The 16,305-nt window shown below is 43.1% G+C and overlaps 1 protein-coding gene and 1 long non-coding RNA gene across 3 annotated transcripts in view; one reads left to right on the top strand and one right to left on the bottom strand.

Moving 5' to 3' along the window:
- Nucleotides 1–16,305, bottom strand: part of SLC26A9 (solute carrier family 26 member 9) — a 56,965-nt gene that overhangs the window by 17,522 nt on the left and 23,138 nt on the right. For both annotated transcript variants that reach the window (XM_083444324.1, XM_083444323.1), the window contains 9 exons: nucleotides 11,534–11,673; nucleotides 10,706–10,816; nucleotides 9,665–9,840; nucleotides 8,449–8,613; nucleotides 7,427–7,579; nucleotides 5,424–5,506; nucleotides 4,380–4,527; nucleotides 2,114–2,227; nucleotides 292–369 (listed from right to left, as the gene is read on the bottom strand). In XM_083444324.1, coding sequence (XP_083300450.1) covers nucleotides 292–369; nucleotides 2,114–2,227; nucleotides 4,380–4,527; nucleotides 5,424–5,506; nucleotides 7,427–7,579; nucleotides 8,449–8,613; nucleotides 9,665–9,840; nucleotides 10,706–10,816; nucleotides 11,534–11,673 — 1,168 coding nt within the window. The remainder of the gene's footprint in view (nucleotides 1–291; nucleotides 370–2,113; nucleotides 2,228–4,379; nucleotides 4,528–5,423; nucleotides 5,507–7,426; nucleotides 7,580–8,448; nucleotides 8,614–9,664; nucleotides 9,841–10,705; nucleotides 10,817–11,533; nucleotides 11,674–16,305) is intronic.
- LOC310679437 lies at nucleotides 2,998–8,198 on the top strand. The gene is made up of 3 exons (XR_014512261.1): nucleotides 2,998–3,217; nucleotides 4,281–4,338; nucleotides 8,001–8,198. It is a non-coding gene; the product is annotated as an uncharacterized lncRNA (long non-coding RNA).

Raw genomic sequence — 16,305 nt, 5'->3', positions numbered from 1 at the left:
AAAGATGGGGGAACTTAAGACACCAAGCATACAGACATTTCTCATTTATACTGGTTTTATACCAGTTTAACTGTCTACTTCTCCCAAAGAATCCTGGGGTTTGTAAATTGGTGAAGGTATATGCAATTCTCTGATCCCAAGATCACCTCAGAAAATACAATTTCCGGGGTTCTCTGGGGAAAGGGAATGACTATTAAGCCAGTATAACCCTGTGGTGTAAATACAGCAGAAGATAAGTCTGAACTACACAGTCTGGAAGTATGTCTTAATGCTCGGTGGTACAATTTTTACCTTAGGAAGAGGGCCGAGGTAGATTCCCAAGGACAACATGGTTATCATCACGACCACTGCCACACAAAAGCTTGCCATCTGAGGAGAGAAAAGCAACTTATCACAAAAAGGACCTGCAATTTATGTTATGCTATCTGTCAGTAGTAGAAGCAAAAAGCAATATAAGTCAGTAGTCTGGTAGCTGAGGGAGATTAGTGGGATAGAAAGATGGTTTCTCGTCCTGCTCCACACCTTGCTTGCAACAGAGCCTTGAATTATTTGTTGTCTTTATATGAGAGGCCATGTTATCAGTAACTACATTGTTAATCATGGGGAGGGGGGGTTACATATAATAACACTGCTTTTAATTGGAGAAACTGGCCATTTTTATAATTGTGGACTTTCGAATTATGTCAAAGAGCTTCTGGTTAGCCTATAGATCAGGGGTGGGAAATATTTGTCCCTCCAGATGTTGCTGGACTATGAGTGTGATCGTCCAGATTATTGGCCATGTTGTTTGGGAATGATGGGAGAGGCCAACAAAATCAGGAAGGTCACAGGTTCCCTATACCTGAGACAGATCCTTGCTGCGCAATTTTTCATTTGTTGCCTTTTATTTGAAGGACAGGCACCTCTGGACAAGCCTGTGGAGTTCTGGATCCCCTGTGAAAAGTTCAGAATAGCACCAAGCAAGGGCTCTGTTGATTTATAGAGGTAGATAAGGCAGAACAGAATGGATCTGATCCATTTGTTTAATGGAGGATTGCATTTGAGATTCCTTAAAGTGTCTTGTGGCACTTTCAAGACCAAAAGACGTAATATAATGCATTTGATGAAGTGGACTGTGGACCCCAAAATCTTATGCTGTAATAAAGTCATTGGTCTTGAAGATGCCACGAGACTCTTGGATGCAACAAGCAAAGATGGCTACCGTTCTGGAAACTGAGATACAGTGATGCAAAATCCTGTTTGCCCATCATCATGCAAAGTCACATATTAGTACCACATAGCCTGACCAACTATAATGGCTGGGGAACCTGTGGCTCTCCAGATGTTGATGGACTACAATTCTCACCATCCCTGAGTATTGGCTATGCTGGCTAGGGCTGATGGGAGTTGGCATCCAACAATATCTGGAGGGGCCACAGGTTCTTCTCTCAACTACAAGAACTGTCAACATGACTTGAACTGCTGCAGATGAAAAATTGGCATAATCTTAATATCTATTTCGGAATCTGACAAAAATTAAAATGGGTATGATTACAAATTGCAAGTGCTGGGGGGCTGGTGCGCTGTAATGTGGTGGTGAAAATGGAGCTCCAAATCAGGCTGTTCCTGGTCCAAATCTCATTTCAGCCATGAATTCACTAGAGGGCCTTAGACAAGCCACTTTTTCTTTACCTCCACTCTCTGCCCCATAGAGCGGAATTGACCCACCTTTAAAGGGTTGTAAGGATTACAACAAGATGATGTTTCTGAAGTGTTGTAAACATTTGAAAGTACTATATGAATGCCAATGGTTATCATTTGGATCTGCTTTTGGAGATCCACTCATGCAGCCAATTCTGCTCCAATAACAGAACAACAGGTTGACTATCTACCTGCAGTATAAATGACCCATTTGCTTTCATTTGAAAGCCATGTCGCTCTGGGAATTTGCGTTTAGAGACGATGTGGTGTATTAACTGTTTTAGATCCTAAGCCCTCCTCACATTATTTCCCCAAGGAAAAGAATGTTCAACTAGTTCAAGTTAATCCATGATCTAGAAATGCTCAGAGCTCTTCTTACAAAGTCTCCTACTTTGAGAAGAGAGGGGGCTAAACAAACCAAGAAATTAATAACCTGAGATTTCCCTCCAGCTCCATCCACAGCTAAGGTCACAGAAAGAGCACAGCAAATTACGTGGATTTTGAAAAAGGATCCAAAAAAGTTGCTGCAGCCGAGGGCCAGCATTTCCTATGGAAAGAAGGATAATGGACTAATCAGTTTAGGTGGCAGCATTAACAAACAAGATGACGTTTCTCTTACAGTAAGGTTACTTTGGCAGCTATTGCTGGGATGCAAAAAGTAGGTCAAGCGGTCATATAGCTCCAAGATTCTTCCTTCACATGTGAGGGCGGCGTTATTTATACAAAGGACTGCCGTCATAGCTGCAATCGCATCACCCGAGGCTCTTTCACACCCCATGAAAATTGCTTCTTCTCACTCCAGAAGCATCCCAGGATTCTCTGACTCTCTTGCAAACCCTCAGAGCAGGAAAATTATTGCAGGCTTCCCTTAACCGCAACTCTAATCTGAGACTCTCATCCCTGATGAATCATCCAGCAAGCAGTACAGAAAGGTCCTGCAGGAGTCACCTGTAGCACACTTGGCTACAGGTTGTTTTAAAAAGCTGTGGTTGTGCAAGTGTCAGCAAGGGAGGACATGCTCCACAGCCATGTGATGCACACAAGGCATTTTCAGAAGACACAGTTTCTGAGCTGCTCTTTGGAGAAGCCTCTTTAATCTGACTGAAATGTCTTAGGAACTAATTACTTGAACTAATTGCTAAATATCCAGCAAATAGTCTCTCTGTGAGTGTGCGCTCCAGATTCTTCTCTGAGTCAGGGGCCAGTTCTCAGTAGAGGTATCAAGCAGCAACAGACCAGCACAACCTGAAATGTATAGGAGCTATTTAAAACAATGGCACTGAGATTTGCACAAAGTATGCTTACTGCTGGGGTTCATACAGTTGTTGTGAAATATCATATCCTGTTTTGTTTTGCTTATTTGTCAATAGGCACCCAGAGTAGCTTTGACAAAAAACAAGAAAAAATTGTTCTGTTAAAAATAACATTAGAAACAACCAATTATGTCAAGCCGCAGTTGCGATAGCCAATACTGCTGGCAATTGCCTCCTTAAGGAAGAATTAAGGAACCCGTGGCCAGGGCCGGCGCACGCATGAGGTAAGGTGAGCAGATTGCCTTGGGCGGCTGGATCCACCGGGGCAGCAGATCCCAATGCAGACCTTCGTTTCCCCTTGTTCCTGATGCACATCTTCACTCACCCCTTCTTCCCTTGTGGGGAGGGGGACACCATTTGTGGTTTGCCTCAGGTGCCAAAATGTTGTGGACCAGTCCTGCTCAAGGCAGCACCAACTTAGGAAGGCTACAAACAGAGGGGCGTCCCGGGGGGGGGGAGGGTTCTGCATCTCCCCCACATGGCCATTAGGCAGAGTGAGGCAGTTGCCTTAGGTGTGGAATCCAAGGGGTGCCACCGCTTGAGAAATGACTTCCGGCAAGATGTCAGAATCTGTCACCGTTGTGACACCAGTGAGCAAACTGTGGCAGGGGTGCCATTTTCCTGTTTTGCCTCAGGTGGTGAAACAGAACAGGCCTTCCCTGCCTGTGGTCCTCCAGATATTATTGGATTCCAACCCACCAGCCTCAGCCAGTAGGTCAGGGATGAGTCTATTAATACCTGCTGGGCCACAATTTCCCCACTGCTCCCATAAGGCAAACTCTTCATGTGGAGCAGATGTTATCTCCTTTTCGTGTGATTCATGCTCTGCCTGGGATTGGACTAGATGACCCATTTGGTTCTTCCAACTCTATGACTCTATTATTTTCTCTCCCTATTTTTATTATTAATTATTATTATTATTATTATTATTATTATTATTATTATTATGTGTTGAGAAAATTGCCCAGCCTGCTAAGGCAAGCAGTTGCACACCCAATGCCTCACTGCTTGGAGACAATTGTAACTCGGCGTCCATTGGATCCTCTTTGATAGCAACTTTGATAATCCGTCCATGGTGTGTGTTGCAGTTACTAAGAGGAGTCTAAAGGGGAACTCTCCATAGCAGTGTTTGAATTACAAGGAGGTCCTTTTACTTGTTGTGATGGCTCTCTTAGATACTATTGTTAGAAGAGTAAGGGGAGTGATCTGACTAAAACTGAGGGGAGTCAGGGGGCTGGGATTGGAAATATAATTAAGAGTCCCCTACTTTTCCTCCTATAAATCTAGCACTGTCTCTTTGAGGACAAGTCACTAGACTCCAACCCTGGAAATGGCCAACTTTGGGGTGAGTTATTTTTCCTCTCTCTGTAAAGAGCCACTGGTTACCTGGTTAGGGTCCACATCATAGCCATGCTTGGTTCCAAGAGTTCTGCCCATGGCCAGGTTGATCACATAGCCCACGATGGCAAGTGAGAAAGCTGTGCCAATCATGTCCTTCCACTTGCCCACCTCGGGAAGAGTAGCAGATGGAAATCTGACATCAAAGGAACAAAATCAAGCAGACAGGATAAGAAAACAAGTAGCTGGAGATGAAACCAATGGACCAGAGAGATGGTGGTGATGGTGGTGGTGGTGGTGGTGGTGTGGGTGTGGGTGTGTGATGTAGAAGCAAGATTCAGTTCTGCCCAGTCCCAGTTTCCCCCCCCAAAAAGTAATGCATGAGTTGGTCTTAATATATAATGGATTCAAGTCATTTCACACAAACATAGTAATAGCCTAGAAGGCAGTCCTGTCCCCCACAAAAAAACCCTTGTTTATTCCTTCAGCGCAGGAATGTTGACATGTGCAGACCTTATAATAGTCACGGCAGCATAGAATGAATGGTACAGTTTTATACCGCAATGGTTATTATCCACTTTGCAATTATACTGTGCTTGTAATTCATTAAAGGACTGACTCATATAAATCAAGGCTTGCAGACACTGTCCACTTTAAGCTTGCCCTACTTTCCATTCCATTTAGAGATGCTGAAACACATCCAGCCACTGCAAGCTCTGTTTCAACTTGTTTTCAGAAGGGCCCACAATTTTATCTATTCTTGCCCTCACCTTCAACAGGGCTGGTTGTTAATTCTGGGAGCTGGTGAGAAAGGGGGTGGGGGGCAGATTGCAGCAGAGTGGGAGTAAAAATGCCTTCTCTTCTTCTTTTTTAAAAAACCCTCTTTCCACTGCTCACCTTGCTGCAAATTTTCCAAGTTTTCTTATTTTTAGTTCATGAATCTTCCTTATCATACCTGGCTCAGCCCTTATTCCAGAATATATTCATTATTAAATACAGTGGGTGGGATTCATGGATTGGCATCATTAGGATATCCCTGTTTTGGAAGAGAAGGAACTCTTGGAAAGAGAATAATCTAGTGCATTGACTCACCCCATATTAATATGGCCAACAATGGGCATGTCATATTTATCAGGCATATCAAAGCTTCCAGAAATTGCAGTAGCTACAATGACCTGAAATCAAAGCATAAAAAAGGCTTTAGGCTAGCAGCACATTTTTCGGTTTAATACAAGCTAAATTTGTTGACATATTCCTTCAGCAGAGAACTGGACTCAGTTTGTATAAATTTTGATTTGATTTAAGTGGGGAGAGTAGTTTTCCTGTAGATAGTGAATAAATGAATGCATGAATGAATGAATGAATGAATGTAGAAGTTAGTCCTGCATTATCATATCTACCAGCTATGTTTAAATTTGTGGATGCATTGGACTGCTCCATTTATTGTCAGGACACTCCATTTAAAGTCTCCTTTGTATCAAGAAGATGGTGGCTGCTGGGTAGATCAAAGTATATAATTGAGAATTCTCAGAGTCTGGGAGAAGAGTTCTTTCTGGTCACAGGTCTGTCTTAGAGCTAACCGCTATAATAAAGCTGATAAGTCAGAGAAAGTTTTATTCGGGCATTTTGCCATGGTTCACATGGATTCCTGTTCTCACGGCATCTCTCCTGCACATTTCAGTTTTTGAAACTTGAGTAAATTCTGCTTTTTCTGCTATCCGGCCTCCACCAATACTATTCAAAACCAGAGTAAAGTGGATGTAACACATTCCTATATTAGAACAGCAAGCTTCATTTCACACTGCTGCAATAGCAAACTTTGGAGTGATTGCAAATTGAAACCAAAGACAAGGTCTGCCCAAATCTTTGCATTTCCCACAGCTCTAATTACACAAGTGCTCCCTGGGTGTCAGCACGTACATTGGCCTCCTGCCTCCCTGATCACCTGAGGCATGTAAGCATCTTACTACAGCTTCCTGTCTTATCACGTTTCAATACTTTGGAATACAACTACATTATCTGCATGGACATTTCCTGCTGTATAGGCCAAGGATGTTTTCACCCAGACTCATTGAAGCACGAGTCAAGGTTAAGCTGGCCATATCAGCACATTTTTCTTCAGTGACCTTGGCTGACCAAACACCTGAGAGCACAAGTTTGCACTGTTGTTTAAATTGGTGGGATATATAGGCTAATGGTGCAGTTAGTATCAGCAACAGCTTTGTGAGCCTGCAGATGAATAATACCCTAACGTTTTTAATATCTGACTTCTGCATGGACCAGTCTGCCACAGCAGGTGTGCAAAAGGGGCACAGACTAAGGACTGGTTTGAAGCTGCCTTGCTTAGCAAATAACTGTTGCTATAATCCACGACTCCCAGTTCATAAGTAATGCTAAAAAGAGCTTTGTTGAAAGTGAAACCAAACTTGGCATAAGTCCTCCTTCTAAGAAAGTGGAGGGAGAAAGTCTGCTTCACGAAGACTTGTGGCCCCTCATCCATATAGTACCAAGCTGTAGCTTAGCATGGCTTATGAAGCAGGAAATTGCCCAAGAATTGAGAAAGCATGTTATTATTAAAACAACAGAAGCATTATCTTGAATGAAGATGGTTGAATTCCCTGCATCAAATTGCAGAGGGGTAGTTGTGTTAGTTTGTGGCAATAAAAACAGCCAAGAGTCTTGCAAAACCTTAACAAATTCATTGGGGAAGGATTTCATCCAGTTCATCAGATATGGTAGACTCTTGTGCACAAATAACTGGACATTTATTGTGCAAAGGGCAGGGGGAAGAGAATCGAAACATTTGGAAAGGACTCAGAAGACCTCTAGTGCAACCAGAAACATGCCAGCTTCCTTATCTCAAATCAGAAAACTTGAGTGTAATACTTCCCCCAGAAGTGAATTATTGCATCAATTTCCTCCTTGGGTGTATTTTTGACCACTCTGTTAGCTGAATAGTCAACAGCTCTTTTATAAATTTATCTCTGCATCTGAAGAGAAGGGAGGGCAGGCCCTGACTACAATGGAGGTTCTAATGCCCTCTAACCTCTTTGATAAAAGGAGGGGAAAGAAAGAACTCAGGATCTACTACTTACTATAACAATCTCCATGGGAATGGGGACTCGAATCTTCTTCATGTATTTCATATTCAGCTCCTTCACGATAATCAGAAGCACAGTGCTGATCAATGCAAAGACGAGGGAGGCTATATTGGTCTTGGGCAAATTTTTGCAAATATCGATAAAGGTCTAGAAAAAAGAAAAGAAGGATGAAACAAGAAAAGGACAACATGTGCATTTTTCAGCATGACTGGGAGATATGCCATGGTGTTTGCTTTCCAAGACATGAAGATGGTCCATTAGTGGCCATTATTTAGCCTTGTAGTCTGCTGTTGAGACTTGCTAGCACTCAAAGCAGCACAGTCCCTGCAGTAGCCAGCCTGGATTAATTATAGGGTCAGTAAGCAGGGCCTGACCAGACAGGATGCATTTAATCTGATTTGTTGTTTCCAACAACGGCATCCAGCTGGGAATTCAGAGAAAGGTTCAAGAGGCTCACAGCAGGTCCCTGCAGCCTCCATAACTCCACAAACGCTTTCTTTCTAATCCCTTATAATTAAAATGTGGAAGAATTAATGGTAACTCTGACACTTATGTGCACATTTCCTAGAATTACAGGACCCTAAGAGTACTCCTGTACCTTTGAAGAGTTATCTAGAAGGGAAAATTTACCAGGTGGAGCTTTTCCTGCCATGCAGCACCATGTCAAGCAAAATCCTGCCTTCTGTGCAAGATCTGGGAGACTCTGCAAGCCTGCCATTCTCTCTTGAAATATCTCTCCTTTCCTGACCTCATGCTTTCTTCAATCCAGTTGATCACATTTCCTTTCATAAATATATGGTTTAATAATCTATTTTACTTTATTATTTTCATTTGTTCTTGCATTTTAAGGCAAAGAAAAGAAAAGCATCTCAGCCATTCATTATTGCATTTGTACAGCAAGCCAACTCTTCCAGGGCCCAGTCAGTTGACTAGAGAAATTAATCATTAATATCATTTGTCACAATCAGGCAGTTTAGGGCAATAACCATCATCTCATCTTCTGGTAACCAACTTACATAAACAATGGCAAGGGGTCCTGTGTAAGAGTCAATCTTCAGGCCAAAGATATACTTGAGCACAGAGATGAGGATCTGCAGGCCAGCTGCTGTCATGAACCCCCTGATGAAGGATTCTGAGAGGTAGATCGCAACGAAGCCAAACTGCACAAATCCTAGGCATATCTATGGACAGACAGACAGACAGGCATGCCAGATGGCATAGTGAGCACAACTTCTCAGAAGGATATCCCATAGTTCAAACTATAGTCCACAGGAATCTTGGATAGGGAAGAAATTCAGTTCAGTTTGCAAATGAAGCTGAGTGTATATAATTTGCTCTTTCCAAATCAACATGGGAACCAAAGTATAGCCATCCTTCAAAGTTCACACTTATATGAGTTTTGCAACGCAGTTCCCCAACCAACCACTGTTTATAAAAATGCATATAACAGGGGGAAATGGGCATAAAAATGATTATAGCAAGCAAACATAACAAACAAAAATGTGTTACATTAGGAGGAATTGCTTGCAAAAATTTATAGCTTAGTCAAAACCTCGCACTGAAATGCTGAAGAACTTTTATGAGGATTTGAAAATAATAATAACCTCACATTGCTGTAGAAAGGTGAAGAACTGAAGATAACCGGAATTGAGAGCTCCTTTCATCCCTAGTCTCTGGTGTGTGGAAATGAATAAGATAACTGTTGCAGGAGGAATCTCCTCCAGTGTAGGAGTATGGCACTGACCCAATATATGTGACCCATCCCTGCCACAGGAGAGATGAGGTAACAGCAGATAAGGCAGGGCACAGATCTTTCTGAGCCACACCAATATTTAGCTGTTGGCTTACTACCTACAAAAAGTATTGCTGCCTCATCTTGGGCATCAGTATAAGGGCAGCTCCACATATGATATGCAAACATGGTATACCAGTGTTTCATGTAGGAAACACTTGACGTATTGATGCCACACACACATAAACATGTGTGGATGAACATCTATGGATGCATGTGATGTCCTGGCACAGTTAGAGTTTCTAGATGTGTATACATGGGTGTTTAAAGGCACATGTTCATCCATACAGCTCAAGCAGCCATCTTTGTTTTCTACATTGGCTTCCAAATGCTAGTATAGTCATGCCTTTGCTTTCCCTTCTGTTCGATACATGAGCAGTTAATGCCAAACTCTATGCACGGCTGCCTTCTGCACAGTTCTGAATACAGGGCATCCTTACCTGGATTATGGCTGTCAGGCAAGCCAAGGTGGCAGAGATCTCCAGTCTGGCTGCTTCCATGGCTGTGTTGTTAATCATCACCTCATTAGCTGTGTGGTTAAAGTACTGGAAGTCGGAATCAGGAGCCAGTTCATGACAGACATTCCCCACAATAATACTGATGACTGCAAAAGTGCCTGTGGGACACACACACAAAGGTTGGCTTACACTCGTGCAGAGTATCTCTCATGTATGTAGTGACAGTTAATGCTTAAGAAGGCTGAAGACTGCAAAAATATATAGACCAATGGGCCAGGCTGGGCTACCCTTCTGCTTAATTTCATCTACGTAACTGGCAGTAGCGTAAGGAGGCTGAATGGTGCATGACTGATAATGGCATAAAATGAATTATGGATCTCTTTTCCCCAGCCTTGCAACTAGTTTATGAAACAGGTTGAATGGCATGGCATCCCCCCTACTCTTTGGTCCTCCCAGTGGCAGAGCATATGCCCGCGCTGCACAGGGTGGGCGCATTCCCAAGGGGCGCGGGGGCGTGCTCCCGAGGGGCATGGAGGGTGCCCTCCCAGGCGCAGGATAGCCATGCATGCACCCACCGATCCCGCTTCCTTCCACTCCACTTCCCTTCTCAGGCAGGCAGGGGAGAGGATGGGAAGGAGGCAGGTGAGCAGGAAGGGGAGAGGAAGGAACTGGCAAAGCGGCGCAGCAGCTCCCCCCTTCCCCCGACGGCTCATGGTAGGTGTGGGAGTCCAAGTCGCGGGTTGGCGGCGCACCGGATGTCACCCCCGCTCAGGGATGACACCCAGAGCGGTGCACACCCACCTTCCTCCGCCAGTGGTCCCCCCCCCCATTACCAAGAATAAGAGACATGTCAACAAATATTTGAGTGAGATCAGGCCACAATTTTATTGACAATAGATGTTCCCCACCTCTGCCCTTCAGCAATTTCTTCAATGCATTAGTGCAAACTTCCAGTTTATGTACTCAAGCTTGAGGAGGTATGTGCACTCAATTCAGTCACTATAGTGGAATAGAAGACCTCACCTGGGACCATTTGATGAACACCTCCTAGCAAGAAATAGGCTATCAGAGGGAAGAAGGATGAGTAGAGCCCATTGATCGGAGGTAGGTTGGCCAACAGAGCAAAGGCCATACCTAAAAAACACAAGTGAAAAGCAGATCAGACCTTCCATCCTAACTATGCTCAAGTCTGCCTTATGAAAACAAGATGCCACACACCATAGCAGATTCTACAGCAGGTATGCCAACCTTTTGGCATGGCACCATCAGAAAGGTTAGGCAACAAAGACGACAGTAGATGTTTGGGGTGTTCAGCAAGCAGGCTAAGGGTGACATTAAGGTTCTGTCATTATTGCTGAGGTTTACACAACCAAGATGCCAATGCAGATCCATGTTCCAGTTCAAAATTCCCCACATTGTGCAGTCCTTATAAATGCATTGGGGTAGTAATGTTTGATATAGGGCACACATACAGATATCCAATCCCAATAAGAGCCTGCTTACATGATTTATTCTCACTTTTGGAGAAAATGAACTTTGTGACAGATTTCAAGAGTATTGTGTCAATGTTGACACCCTGGTTCTTCATATGCTACTTCCCCCTATGGCTGTGGTGTGAGGTGCCTACACATTAGGGAGGGGCTGATTTTTAAAAGTATGAACCAGAGCAGAGTAAATAGACATCTTCATTTCACTGATCATAACTAAAGTGGGCCATAAGCTGAAATCTATTACCTGCCATAGTTTAGCTAATGTGTTACAGCAAGATATATATACACATTTCCTCATTTTTTCCCATTGGTAAAACTACTCATGCTTGGTAGTGATATAGAAAGGGCAAAGTTCTCTCACCTTGAGGCACCTGAATAGTCCCAGCACTGATTCCACCAAGGACATCGGGCACAATATAATCTTTGATTTTATATTTTGGAAGCCATACAAGAATAGGAAACAGGCTGTACAGGATGAGTTTGAATCTGGATGGTGAACATCTAGTGAGAAAGGAGAAAGACGGCACTGAATTTAATAGGAGACTTTTCCACTGTTAGATATTTTGTGAATTATTATAAGAAGACTGACTGAACCCAGCACTTTATGCAGGCAGGGCAAAGAGCTGCTGTTTTGGTCTCGTGGTTAGAAACGCCCACACAGTGCTGGCATGAAGGACACAATGGAAAAAATGTTCCATTCCTATTATTCATAATTAGCCTTTCATTGTGTTTAATGCAGTAATGGGTCAGCTCCCCATTATCCCAGCCTCCATCAAGCTCTGGAGAACAAGATGCCCAGCTGAATTCTGTGGTGGGTGTTTGCTCAGGCTAATGACACGTCAAAATCAAGATCCTTTGTCAAACCGAACAAAATTTCAGCAAAATCAATGTGGGTTGTTACTGGGTGGCTAAACACAATGAGGGTAATAAGCCATCACATTATTAGTTCAAGCAGCCCTGATACAGCCTGCTCAGTGGATTACCGTATTTTTCTGTGAACAAGACAATGCTTCCCGCCCCCCAGATGGTCTTGGGTGAGCTAGCAGCTCTGCCAGCTAGAGAGGCGAGGCAGGAGTTTGGCTCGGGGATCAAGAGGAGAATTGCTCAGAAAAAGTTCAACACCTTTTTTGGGCGATTTCCCCCAAAAGCTGAACAACTTAAAAATACTGATTTATTGATTTTGGGCTCCCAGAAGTAGGGGTCATCTTATACATGGAAAAATATGGTAGTTAGCAGAACAAAGTATGTGACCTGCTTCAGCAATGGGACATGAGAAATCAACAGGATACAACTGCACAGTTAAGCACTGACTTAGAACCTATGAATGTTTTCTCCAAAGATAGTCCTACTGCTTTGGTGGAACTTCCTCCCAGAGCTGCTTTGTATTGAATCAGGTCATTGGCCCATCTAGCTTGGTGCTGCCTTTTCCTGGCTGCAGCTGCCCAGAGAGACTCAGGCAGAGGCGCCAACTTAAATAAAATATTGGTGGGGGGCATTGATGCATGCTGTAACACATGGGGGCTGGGAGGAGCCAGGGAGTGGAGCCAAGCCCAGAGGTGGTAGCTGGAAGGGCTTCAGGCTTCAGTGGTGGCTCCTCCATTCTTTTATATGCTGCCCTCTGTTTCCACCTCCACCCTCAGCCCCTTTGGTCCTAATCACATGCAGGACTCTGTGGGATTGGCACAGCCTTTGTCCTCTAGATCCACTTTTAATTGTTCTCTGACACATGGAGGGGAGGAAATGAGAAGATAGAGGATGCAATGAAGATGCCAGAGGGCTGGTGACACAAGTCTCAAGGTAAAATCGACCCAACACATGTAAGCGTTTATAAGCATGTCTACCATTTGGTGGTGGCAGGGAAGCCAGCCTACTTCTTCACCACTGTTGTGTCCTCTGTGAGCTGTCTTGTGAGCATTGTTTTATTTATAAAGGAGTGAGTGGTAAAGTCAGAGACAGTTAACCACTCAGAAGTTTGCTGTAAGCATTTTGTGGCTTCAAGTTGCTTGCATTCCCTCTGAACTTGATGCCACAGTTGATATCAGTCCAGTGGAAATGTCTAGGGCATTGTTATTGCACCCTAAGATCAGGCTGACCACGTGTTCTGTTTACCCTTGCCTATAATGGCTTGCAAGATCTATCGGAGAAGGCTTGGCTGGGTAGGTCCAGGGAACAGATTGCGGCTTCTTGCTATGTCTTTTCTTCCTACCATTACTATTGCACTTTTGACACTGCAGCTGAGAGTCACCGCTCACATAACCACTACGCCAAATGCAGAAAAACACAGGCAAAAGGCAGTCCAAGCTGAAAAACATTGACAGCACACCAGCTACGGCAAAGAAGAGGCAAGAATCAGCTCTCAGTTGCAGTGACACCTTGTAGCAGACTGCTCAGTTCAATGTGAAAAGCCTCAAGCCCAGTTTAATTTGCAATTTTCAAGTTAAAGTGACTGGCTTTAACATCAGCTCCACTTTTGTTACACTTGAGCTTATGCCCTGACCGAAAGAAAAAAGACCTATACTTTTGTAATAAGTGGCAACGGGTTATGATATTGCTACTCTTCATCAAGCATTAATGTGTCCCATGTAAGATGAATGTGCTGCATTTGCAACTGAACCAAATTGCTTTGAATTAGGTATCTAAAATAGCCATGTCTGTACTTATTTTTTCTCCCCTAGGTGGCACTCTTCTGAGCATCTGTGAAGTCACTCAGAGAGCAGCTATTCCTTTGGCATGATTCCACAGCTCTGTCTACTTAAGAGACCATTCAGTCATGCTGGGTGCCACCCAAATCTAAAGTCAACATCATTGTGTAATCCAAAGTAATGCATCCAGTTTACTTAATTAATGCATGCTTGGCAATGCCTTCACCCAGTCGACATCTAGAGAATATATACATCAAATGGCCATCCACCCAAAGTCCTGCAGTGCAGTACAAACACATCCTGTGGAGAAAACTAATGTTCTGGATCCAAGACCTGGTTGCAAGTTGCTTATTTCCTGCTCATGGCTTGTGCTTTTAGATGTATTTATTCACACACCTTATTCTGCTAATGCTGAGTGGTCTCTGTGCTCCTTTTGTCTGCATCTAAGCAAGTCCCTTAAGTACAGTGGTTAGGGGTTTATGGACCTGTCAGTTTTGATTCTTTCAGTTATTCATTTTCACAGTCTTAAATCCAGTTCTCCACATTTCCTCAGAAATTTGCAACTTTTTTTTTTTAATAGATCCAAAATTCTCATGAAAATTCATTAGCATTTCAGTTCAAATTTCTCCTAATAAAACACATTTTTGCCTGCAATTTTGCTGTATGCACACATTTCTGCAGAGCCATTTCCCCATATATAATGCATCTTTGTATGTTATCTTCACTAATATGTGCATTTCTATGCATTTCTATAATTTTTTGGCTGAACCACTGCAATACAAAATTCAGAAAAGGGTGAATTTCAAAGGAGCAGTGTGTTTCAGTTTGCATATTGATTTGGAAAGTGGCAGTTTGGTGGGCTTATCTTTAAATGTGAACTCATTAAAAAAAGCACAACTCCATCCCTAAGCATGGGGTCTGCATTTCAAGCAAAGCACTGACTGATGTGGGTGACATTATCTGGGAACTGTTTGGATGGGCGGGGTATAAATAAAGTGTTGTTGTTGTTGTTGTTGTTGTTGTTAAGAATGTGGCCCATCATATGACAAAGGAGGTTCAACCATTTCCTCAAGAAATGACCAAAGAGAGGTGCACCATGCCAAATGACTGTGTGAACTGCTTCTATGTGTGGGTGCTTCTCCATTAATCTCTCTGTGAGAAAGGGGGGGAGGATGTGTGACATGAAAATTGCTGAGCAGCATAAGACCCCAGAAATCATTTCAACTCTCCCCGCCACCTGCAACCTCCTACCAAACACACACACACACACACACACACACACACACCCCTCTGTTAAGGGCACACCAGCTCACTCTGCTGAGGGACTGATCAAAGCTCACTTCTCCCTCTGACATTTTCTAACTGACCTCAGACCTCTGTTTTCCCCTTGACTCCTCCCTTTCTGATGTGTGTCTAGTCTGTTAGACTGTAAGCCTCAGGGCAGGGCCTGTCATTCATTTAATTTTATGTACCACACCTTGTTTCTTTAGCTGAACAAGAAATAATCCATGTAATACTAAGAAGGAATAATACGGTATCTAGGAAACACTGTTGCATAAACCAAGTCTTCACTGTTATTTTGACCTCTTTTTGAAACAGGGTGATCTCCCACCTAGAGCCCCAATGCATCACTGTATATAGTGAACTTAAATTTGCTTTAAAGCGATAAAGGACCAACAATGTAGTTTTAAAAAAAATGAATGACAGGATGGAGAAACCATGGCCTTTTAGATGTTGTGGCACTCTTGGTTGTGCTGGCAGAGGCTAATGAAAACTGAGTCCAATAACAACTGAAGTGCCACAAATGCACTCTCACTGGGACAAAACTAGGAAGATGGCTGGCACAAATGTCTTCTTCACAGTTGTTTTATTCTTTTCAAATACTCCTAATATGTATTGGGGTTGGGTGGGTTTCTTAGAGGATGGGTATCAATATTATTGCTCTCTCCTTCCTGGAAAAAATATATTTATTCAAGGGTGAGTAAAGCCAACAAGCCAGCAATGGTGGCAATGAATCAGTACAAGTTCCCTTATCTACATAATTATGTTTCTCTGATGGTTAGTGTCAGAAAAGTTGTTTGACCTTCTACAATTTGTACAGTTTGCTTACTCTAATCTCTCTTGGCTGTGGCAGTGGAAGCAAATTTGTCTGCTATTAAACAATTAGCAACAATCTTTAACACTGAAAAAGAGAAAAACTGAGAATGAGGTGTTTATTATTCTCCGCTTCATTTTGATGCCTGATATGGCACTGACTTAACCAACTCTGCATCACTGCTTGGGTTACAAATTCTGTAGGAGAATTTGTTGGAAAATCACAAAAGTGAATCATAAAGATGGAAAGTACCTGAAAGATAATCTGGTCCAGCCCCACAACACATAGCATTTCTGATGGGTGAACATCCAGCTTCTGCTTTAAAACCTCACTTCAGTTTTGTGGGAATGCTTGGATTAAGATTGCCTCTTTGCTCCTGGTTTGTGCAAAACTCCC

The sequence above is a fragment of the Podarcis tiliguerta genome (assembly GCF_965153285.1).
Source record: "Podarcis tiliguerta genome assembly, chromosome: 6".
NCBI classification, from domain to species: Eukaryota; Metazoa; Chordata; class Lepidosauria; order Squamata; family Lacertidae; genus Podarcis; species Podarcis tiliguerta.
Note: the sequence above shows the minus strand (reverse complement) of the source record. Positions and strands in the feature narration are given on the sequence as shown.